We start from the raw sequence: 8,914 nt of genomic DNA, 5'->3' as shown, positions 1-8,914 counted from the left end.
GAGGTTTATGGTCGAAGAGAGCTGCAGGGAATCACTGAGATTAAATTACACAGACGGGGAACATCAAATACAGGAGAAACTTCCCAGGCTCTGCAGAGAATGATGGGGGTTTGGAGTAGGGAATAGAGAGGGAGATACTGGAGAGAGATGTATCACACCTCCATCATGCTCTGGTCGTCCTCAAACACAACCACCAAGAAAGAAAAGGCCTCGCTGAGGTGACACGGCCACGGAAATCATACGAAAGTGCTTTTCAGACTGTTTAGCATCGATGTTTTCATTTGAAGAGGAAATAGCAGCAGTTACAACAGTTTTACTTGTGTTTTTAGCCACCTGAGGGCAGCATGGATGAGGGATGATGTATTGAGATTTTTTCATTGGTTTTTGGATAATTACAGAAAATAAACTCTGTAATCAGCTAAAGTTTCTGATTTAGACACTCGTTAGCAGCTGTCTTTTTTAAGACACGTAAAAGCTTCAAACATCAGGAGTGGGGGATTTACTGACCGATTTTATGTCGGAGAATAAAACCTGAAAATGTCTTGAGCTTGTGTTAAAACCTCAGACCTTATTTCAGACATTTAACCAAAAACACACTGACTTTGGGACAAGGAAACAGGAAGTGCTAACATGCTAACATGCTAACTTACTTCCTGGTTTTAGAACTCATTTTCGGTGAGTAAAATGTTTCATTTAAGATGATGTAAATGTTTAAATAACTTGTAAAATAACTATTTAATTAACTGGCTCAACCTTAGAGCAGTAACAAAGGACATAACTTTAGAATGGAGAAGATAAGTTCATCTACATATCAGTACTACACATCAAACCCCCTTTTTCACATTAATGGAAGCAGTGGAGATAAATCAAACTGATAGTTTACATCTAGCTGCAGTATCTCCTATATACACCACTGTGGAAACTCCTGACACTGCCATTTTCCCACTGATTATCTGTATAGGAGGAAATACCTGCGGGACCACAAAGTGTTTCCTCAACCTCCCACATCATAATAAACAAAGCTGTGGAGGCAAGAAAGTGTTCAGTGCCTTCAGCTGAAATGTCCAGGCCTGATCCTAGCACAGCCTCAGCATGAAAAGGTAAAGGAAACGTGTTGTCATGGCTACGCCGTTTGCTATTAACGCAGTCGGAGAAACATCTTTGTGTCTGATGTCTTTGTCTTTCACGCCTGCTCTTTCCAGCTTCTCCTCATGCCTCGGACCTGAGACGGCAGCATATTCCACATAACTCCGCTCTAAGACACGCCCAGAGTTCCTGAAAAGGTTATTCATTCCTTTTCATGAGTGTTACGTCAGAGCAGGTTATGATGCAGGTGTGAGAGGAAAGAATTTGTTCCATTAGCATTCAAGTAGTCCCTGCTGTGAAGCCAGGCGTGGGAGGAGGTGGAGGAGGGGGGGGGGTAGCATGAGAGGCGAGGATTCTCCTATGATGACGCAGAAACCCTGCAAGGTCTATTTTTAAACCTATTGAAGTGTGCACCAGCCTTTCGTTACTGTAACCTTCAACTGCGCCTTCAAAACCAAAACAAACAGAGACGGGAGAAACAGCAGGAGCAGGAGGAGGAGGACGTTCAAACTTCTCTTTCAGGCTTATAGAGCCACAATGAAATATGGATTATGACTCCATATTGCTGCGATGTGAGTGCTTTTAGGTTGAATGATTGTCTGGCTTGGAATAAGAATAGGGTCGAATGGATGATCCCCCACTAAAATGACTTGGCAGCGCTTGAAAGCAGCAACTGACTGAGGTTCTGTCCTGGCCAAACACAGCACAGCCTGTATTCATTAAAGCCTCAGCTCCGGCTTTATCAGCGAATAACACAGACGCAATGGAGCTTTTTTTTTAAATATATATCCTCTTTCTGTTCTTTTTTCTTCTTTCAATCAAGTGAAGCTTCTTTGACTTGCAGATGTGCTTCCTGGTCGCGTCGCTGTATCTCTGACCTCTCAAATGTCATCGCCCATACTGTACATGCCAAACTCAATAACCAGGAACAGGTGCCATCCCTGCTATCTATCGTTCACAAAGGCCTGAACAGCCCTGATCACTGGCTTTTTATAGACCCGTGAGTGTTGATCAAGGTCAAAACAAACCAACACCTATCGACAGTCTGACTCAGGGTGGAAAAAGCTGTAATATTCTCCATGATTCACCTTTGGCCCACTGATCTAAAATCCTCATCTGGTATCAACTACAATCCAAAACATGCTGTACTCTGTTCCCTGGCATTGTTCTGAAACACTTGGACCCATCTGTCCTTGCTGGAAGCCTTGTGATACACACCACTGTGTTAAAACGCAGTCGAAATGTATCATCTGCACTTTAGGAATGACTCACTCTGGCTTGCCCTTTGCCTTGTAAACACTGTGTTTACAGCACATCGGCCAGTTTGGATCTTCAAATTGAGGCTTAAAAATGTGTGTTTTGCTTGTATAAGTGAGAAAAGTCCTGCCAGTTAATGCTCTCCACTGCAGTTTTTCTTGTTTTGTAACTGTGAAAAAACTGACTTCATCTCATCTCATCAGTTTTTGTTTTCATTGACAAGATGAAAAAGTCTTGTTTATGGAAGCAAAGGAAGGGTTAAGGATTTGATTCTTATAAGAAACTGAATATCTGAGAGTAAAATTTAATGAATACTTTAAGGAATTCTTCATACATCATGGGAAATATCATTTATATATTCTTGAGGAGAATTAGATGAGAAGATTGATACCAATCTCTACACTGGAGCCAGCAGCCATTTTCAGTCTGGGCTGTGCTAAGCTAACTAGCTGCTCGTCTGTAGCAGGTTAGCAGTTTCCCCTGTTCCCAGTCTTTATACTACGCTAGGCTAACTAGCTGCTAGCTGTAGCTATGTAGCTACATATTGACTCTAAGTTGTATGAATCTTTTCATTAACTTTTGGCAAAAAACATGAAGGGCAGGTCTAAATTTAAAAAATGTCAAACTAATTCTGTCCCTGTGCTACGCTAAGCTAACTAGCTGCTGGCTATAGCTTCATTTTTAGTGTAAGTGGTATAAACCCTTCTCATTATATTTGCCAACAAAACATTCAGTTGCTTATTAAATGGTCATTTTCAGTGTTTCTTTGAAGTCACGTTAACAGTTTCCAGGATTCATATTAAGCTATGCTAGCAAATGTAGCAACATGACAGTAGCATCACTCCTCTCATTTTAACTCTGAAACTCTATGTCACAATTTTAGATTTTAATAAAGTTACAGAGTCATTATGATGGCTGATCTTTGTTGCTGTAAATATTCTTCTCAGCATGGAAACACCCTTCAGAGCAAACACACCTCCTGCACATTGACTTTACTGCTGGGTGTGTGAGAGATACAATATGATAAGGACCTGTGTGTAATATGTGAAGCTCATGTCAGGAATGTATCTCTGCACACACTCTGGAACAGACAAGATGGAGTCACAGCAAGGCAACACCCCACACCCTGGGAGTCTCCCAGCTGGTGTGACACCAGACCATCTGTGGGCCTGTTTATCCCAGAGAGCTGAGGTGGTCATGTGGAACTGTGTGTGTGTGTGTGTGTGTGTGTGTGTGTGTGTTTGAATATTGTTCTCCACTCACACTGCAAAGCCTGAGCGACTTCAATACCTATTGAAAAGCAACAATTTGAGCCGAGGACTAAAATAGTTCCTCTGGTACAGGCCGACCCAATTAATTAAAGCAGAGCACACAATGCAAAATGGACTTTGTTTTGGATAGTTATGAGTCCCAGGAATAGAAACTGAGTGACTGTGCAAGCTTAGAGTATTTACTGACACTTTAACACACTAATGAAATCAGAATATTGTAAATAAACCAAATAAGGTGCATTAACGGACAGGAAACCATTCATGAAAGCAAAGATCTCTCTTTTTCTCCATAAAGGGATCTTTCCACAGGAATGTTTTAAATGTGACTGTGTTGCAAAAATCACTTTCCCCTCTAATCCTCCCCGAGCTACACCCTCCGAACCCCCAGAGGAATTAATTTGCAATGCCGAGGATTCTCAGCAATTTATTTGCCACACCAATCTAAACTGAGATTTAGATTTCCTCATTACAACAGAATTCAGAAACAGACTTCCAAGCAGTGACTTATGTTCTTTACTTAAGTAAAAGAACCAATAACACTGTGTAAAAATACTCCATTACAGATCAGAGTACTGCATTTAATCAGCGAAATATCCTTAAAGTATCAAAAGTAAAAGTTATTCTGAGAAAACTTCCTCTTTGACTGACATAATACACAGTATATTTTATATTTTGTTAATGGTGCTGCATTAGTGAATTATGTGGGGGTGATTAATGGGGAGAGGAAAGAAGAAAAAGCTGAATTATGGCAAACAAATTACTGTTCATTGAGCGGCCTTTTATCTGATCTTTGCCTTTTCATGAAATAATGGATAATTGTATCTCTTTGGGCGTTTTAAATGAAACCATCTGAGGAGATTAGCAGGGAAATTAATCTTTGTTGGAGCTGCTGACAGTTCATAGATGTTCAAACTCTAGAGCCAAAAAGTGGCTGGGATCAGTTACTTAATTTTCACTGTGTTTTTTGGCTAAATAAGTACAGTACTGTACAGTCGGGTTAGAAGTTTCCAGTTTTTATACTACGCTAAGCTAACTAGCTGCTAGCTGTAGCCTCACATTTAATATAAGTGATATCAACCTTTTCATTAACATTTGGCAAAATGCAAAAAGCGCAGGTCTAAATTTAAAAAATGTCAAACAAATTTTTTATTTGCTGATTCTTCTGTGTTTATTGGCTAAACTTTAAATTCTATCTTCATGCTGCGCTAAACTAACTAGCTGCTGGCTGTAGCTTCATATTTAGTGTAAGTGGTATAAACTTTCTCATTAAATTTTCAAAAATGTCAAATGTCCTCAGCATTGTACATGCAAACCGAACACAACACAGAACATACAGAGTCACAATAGTTATATAACAATGCTATAAAGGGCTCTTCCACTGTGTTTTTTTTCACTGGGTCAGGTACTGCATTATTGTCATTCAGGTGTGTTCAGGGCAGCTAAGCTCGCTCAGCCATAACAACACTTCTGTGTACACAAGTCCTTGACAAAGGAGGGAGGAGGATTCGTTTAAGAATAAAAACACTCATGCTATTTTCTCCTCAGACTTTTTTCAGTCACGTAGAAATGCAAATGTGATTATGTCTCTAAAACCTTTAGAGAATGTTTGGCTTCAGCTCACTAGTGTGATTTACTACAAACTGTAAACATGTATACTGTGACAGCAACACACCACCCTGCCTTTAAATAAACACAGGAGCATAATGAGGCTTTTAAATGAAATGTGATGGGAGCGACCGATCAGAAATAACTCTCCACCTGCCGTGACGTCACACGTCTACGCCCTCGGATTACCGGGACGTTAACCTCCGCCTTCGAAACCCTGAACAGGTCCAAAGTTTACAGTGCGTGAGCTACAGGGTTTACGTTGCCACATACACAGATCGCACAGCCAAGCCTCCATTTTTAACCTCCATGTGACTGTTCAGTCAGTGTTGTGCTTAAACAACCAATAAATAAACTCCGCTCTCCACAGATCATGTTCAACTGTAGTTTATTTTATTAAAAAGACCAGGGTGCAAATATGAAATTAAAAAAAATAAAGACAAGCATATAATTTTTAAGCATTTAATACAAACTTAACAATATAAACTATTTCAGTCCCTCTTGACATGTAAGACACTGACTCAAAATACTTTGTTATACTGTATTTTTTATCAAGTATTGCACAATGTAGGTACAAAATTAATATTCATACGATTACATTTTGTCCATAGTATAGCAAAATCTTTTTAACCTCTTAACAGAAAATACAATTCATCTTTCAGAAAAAGCAAATATTCCTACACTTGAGTTCCACCACTAAAGGAATACTCTGTACACAATCTTTAGAATATTTGATGTATTTTTTTAAAGATGGATTTCTTTAACAATTATCTTTAAAAAAAGAAAAAATAATAAGGAAAAGCTGCTGCAGCCATCACAGATCACTGGAGTAGTAAAAAGATATAAATGCAACACCATGTCATAGAAACAATATATACTCTGATATCTTACAAACTCTGTACTAAATTAAATTATACAATTAGAAAAAGACCAAGTAACCCCACTTAGTAGTGCCAATTCATAAAAATCAGCCTTGTCTTACCACCTGTAAAATACTGTAAGAGGCCAAAACTTGAAGCTTGTGTTTTCTTTTACTTTCCTTTTTCTTCTTTTTTTTTTTCTTTTTACTTTTTTAGGAGTATTTTTTCAACATAGTAAAAAATTTTGTGCTTGGTTGGCAAAAAGGAAAAAGAAAAACAATGATGCATGTTGAATTGAAGTAACCAAGCTTGGATGTGTTTGTACAACAAGCTTTTAGTAAAAACAAACTCAAGGGGGCACAGTAAAAACACCCTTGGGCACATGCGCTTGACTGACTAGACACTCTATCTTCCAAAGTCCGGTTTTCTAAGTGTGCGTTTTTTGTTTTTCCTTCTCTTTGAGCCACCGTCATTCATAAATAACATCTCACGGTGAGTTTAGTTAGCCATGACTGGCTGGAATTGCTGGTTAGAATACTGCATGTTGCTCAGACTGAAGTTGAGGCCATCCATAAGGGACTTGTCGTTGAGGCTTCCATAGGCTGCGAACATGTCAAAGGCATTGTTGTACTGCAGAGGTCCGAGCCCCAGGGAGCCCTCCCCGGGGAACACGGCTCCAGGGCTGGCCTGGCCCTGGAGGCTGGGGAACACAAACTCCTTGGCGTTGGGGGAAAGGGCAGAGGCTTCTGCTGCTGCTGCTGCTGCTGTTGCCCGAGGCCCAGCCCGTACAGTGAGTGCATGGAGGTGGAGATGGCTTTCTGCTTCAGCAGGGTGTTGACATTCAGACCCAGGTTGTTGGTAGGGGAGGTGCGAGCCACCTTGCTGCTACTGCTGCCGCTGCTGTTGCCGCCGCGGCCGCTGCTCTTCATCTTAGTGGAGCCGAATTTGGTGGCGGCGAAGGTGGCAGTGGTGAAGGTTAAGGGCTGGGTGGAGCGCGGCATGAAGGAGGGGCTCACGGCGGCCGACTGCCCGAACGGAGGGGAGGGGGAGCTGGACTCTGAGGAGGCCCCGACAGGGTCGCTGATTGGCATGAAGACCTGGGCCTCGGGATTAAAGCTGTTCTTGATCTCCTTGTCCAGCTCCGACCCGTTCTCATTGTTATCGTCCACGTATAGCACCTTGACCGGTCCCTTCTCCCCGATCTGGTAGGAAACCTCAAACGGGTCGATCCACACGCTAAGGTCCTGAGGGAGATTATTCCGGACGTCTTCAATGTCCAGCCCGCTCTCTTTGGCTGCCTGCTCCACCACAGGGTCCACCTTCTCCCCTACGTGGATGCACCTGAACCCTGAACCTTTGTATGGCTTATCCGGATACCAGTGACCTTCATATTTCTTCTTCAGCTGCCTCTCGAGCTCTTCGCCGAAGATGTTCACACGTCGTCGAGGGAGTTTGTTGTATAAATAGGAAATAATAAAGTTGAGTGCTACTTGAATTTCAAGCTGCATAGCTGCTTCAGTGGCGAGGGTGATTCTTTTTCCGTCACAGAGTTGCTTTTTCCGAGCGTTGCAAAAACCTCCAAGGCAGCAGTGATCAGTGCGATGAAAAAACCGTGATTGGGTACTTGTTGCCAAAGTGAATATCCTTCCTGCAGCAGGGTTAGATTCAGGATCCTGCAACAAAAAGAAGCAGCAGCTTTAAGACTCTGATGCCAAAACACCTTTATGATCATAATGCACTGCTTTCACCACCCCCCTGCCTCCAAGTCAGTGCTGTATCTCAGCTGTAGGATATCAACAGCTATAAATAAACACAGGCCACTGACTCAGAGACGGTGTCAGCAGTGTGTGTGTTCCCCCAGCGGTCTAATGTGACAGATAAAGCAACCACGGTTGACCTCTGCGGAGGGCGGTGGATCTGATGGCAGGTGTCAATAGTCACAAGGATTTTCGATTGGCTCGTTTTTGGCACGGGGACATGTTGAGACAAAACTCCTGCCTCGAAGTGGGAGTGTATTTTTTTCCTCTTCTTTAACCTAACCAGGCTTTTCTAGTGCTTTCCCGTGCTACAGTAGGTAGAGGAGCACGTACAAGCTTTGCTGTTACATAATCACCATTCAAAGTCTAACCACGACCATAAAGACGTTTCTGCAACACATAAATAAGCGGCGACGGCTACTAATCCCACTTGCTTTCCGATACAACCGATCGGCTAGCATTAGCTTTGTCAAGTTAATGAAGGGTGTGAACAGAAATGTAGCTAGCTATCTATCTTGACGCCACATACTGTTAATGATTAGCCCCGATCAGCTGGTTATCAGCGCGAGCTCAGGCATGAAGACACAGCTAACGTTGCCGTTCACGTCGACAGAAAAGCTTAAAAAAATTAGCTTTAATGTGGATTGATGACCGTGTCGATCGATACCCAGCTACGTAGCATTTCAATTAGCTAGGTGGCTACAGCCTCTATACATCGACTGTAACACTAACGTTCAATATAACACGTAAGAACTGAGGAGATAAACATTAATACACCGCTGTTTCTACTGCCCACAAACAATAATACAGCGACGTAACGTTAATATTTACCTACATGGAAATTCACAGCCAGGTCCTTCTTGCACTAAGCCAGAGTCCGCTCCAGCAAACGTTTCACTCGTCCAGCCTCTAAGAGGAAGATACAAAATGATGTTGCTCGATGTCGATATAGTGCTCCAGGCGATTTTTTCTTTTTTTTGCTTCTGTGGGGTTTTAGTTGAATTCCGATTCACAGGACGCCAAGCTAACTCCCCACAGCCTGGGAGTTTTTACAACTCTGCCCTTTAAAACTTGGGCT

The 8,914-nt window shown here is 42.0% G+C and overlaps 1 protein-coding gene across 1 annotated transcript; it reads right to left on the bottom strand.

The window, feature by feature from the left end:
* Positions 1 to 5,590: 5,590 nt before the first annotated feature.
* LOC108872514 (protein Tob1-like) lies at positions 5,591 to 8,914 on the bottom strand. The gene is given in 3 exon segments (XM_051072424.1): positions 5,591 to 6,822; positions 6,825 to 7,752; positions 8,672 to 8,914. Coding segments are annotated over 2 exon segments (1,008 nt in total). The 5' UTR covers positions 7,588 to 7,752; positions 8,672 to 8,914; the 3' UTR covers positions 5,591 to 6,577.

Source organism: Lates calcarifer, linkage group LG8 (genome assembly GCF_001640805.2).
Source record: "Lates calcarifer isolate ASB-BC8 linkage group LG8, TLL_Latcal_v3, whole genome shotgun sequence".
In the NCBI taxonomy this organism is placed as follows: Eukaryota; Metazoa; Chordata; class Actinopteri; family Centropomidae; genus Lates; species Lates calcarifer.
The sequence above is the reverse complement of the archived record's forward strand: the minus strand, read 5'-3'. Positions and strand labels throughout refer to the sequence as shown.